Source organism: Emiliania huxleyi (assembly GCF_000372725.1).
Source record: "Emiliania huxleyi CCMP1516 unplaced genomic scaffold EMIHUscaffold_312, whole genome shotgun sequence".
In the NCBI taxonomy this organism is placed as follows: Eukaryota; Haptophyta; order Isochrysidales; family Noelaerhabdaceae; genus Emiliania; species Emiliania huxleyi.
In genome coordinates, this window is record NW_005199666.1 from 14,593 (window position 1) to 15,727 (window position 1,135).

The 1,135-nt window shown below is 64.0% G+C and overlaps 1 protein-coding gene across 1 annotated transcript in view; it reads left to right on the forward strand.

Moving 5' to 3' along the window:
* Positions 1–236: 236 nt before the first annotated feature.
* EMIHUDRAFT_458223 (hypothetical protein) overlaps positions 237–1,135 on the forward strand; it is a gene marked incomplete at both ends in the record, with an annotated part of 3,475 nt that continues 2,576 nt past the window's right edge. Inside the window, one exon of the mRNA XM_005774388.1 lies at positions 237–1,061. Coding sequence (XP_005774445.1) covers positions 237–1,061 — 825 coding nt within the window. The remainder of the gene's footprint in view (positions 1,062–1,135) is intronic.

Genomic DNA, 1,135 nt, shown 5'->3' on the forward strand with positions numbered 1-1,135 from the left:
TCCTACGGGAATGTACGTAAGAGCTACATTGGTAGGGCCCCCAAGGGCCTAGAAATCGCGCCTCACTCTCCCTTGTCTCCCAGTAAGCTAAAAGTACGTACACTGAGAGAGAGAAGAAAGAGAGGGGTTGTGTTTCTCTCTTTTCTCCCAGAAAGCTACACCAGGAAAAGAGACCTGCGGCAAAAAAAATCTTTGACCCCCGGGCCCTCCGAACTTGCTCCCCGTCGCGGCGCGATATGGATCTGACCACGCTGCCGGACGAGATCCTGACTCAGGTTCTCCTGTGGCTCGACGCCCGGCAGCTCGCGGCGTCGGCGCTCAGCGCCCGCTTCATGGCACAACGCGTCCGCGCCGCGGCAGAGGCGCGAATGGAGAGGCTTGGCTCGGCATGGCCCACGCTTCTGGAAGGGGAGATCCCAAGCTGGTCCTTGCGAATCGTGGAGACGCTCGGGCGGCGCGGCACGATGTGTAGGTACCTCATCGACGGGCCGGTGCTGCTGCTGCATCACCGCCCATCAAGCACAACGCTGCACCTCGCGGCGTGGGGGCACGCTCTCCAAGCTTGTGTGACGATCGGGCGCCAAGGGGCTGTCCACTCTGCTTTGTTTGCGATCGAAGACGTCCTGGCCCCTCCGGCGCTGTACAGCTTCCAGCTGGCGGCGGAGGACAAGAGAGCCAAGCATGAGCGCGCCGCCGCGGGCTCGCCGCTCGAGCTGCTAGTGCGCAAGACGGCTATCGACAGCGAGGCTGCGCGTCGCATTGGGTGGACCGTGCGAGGCGACGGGGTTGTCGTCCTTGAGACGATAAAGTGCGGCATCTTCGGCGGCGCTGATTCAGTCGGTGAGGCGGCCGAGGGCAGTGAGGCGTGCACGAGGGCCCTCGGCGAGGTGGCCGAGGATGGCTTCCGCCTCACTGCGGGTGGGCCGCCGCTTCAAGATCTCCGGACGAGCCCAGGGAAGCTCACGACCTTTCATGGCAACTTTCATGGGGGCGCTTTCGCCACGATGACGACCACATTACCGCCGTTCCCTGTCGCCTTCCCCATCTCCGCGACCGGTGAGGTGGACCGAGACGTGCGAGCCGCAGCTCGCACCATAGCCGTGGAAAGCGGTGCCGCGCTCCATTCTGCCCTCGC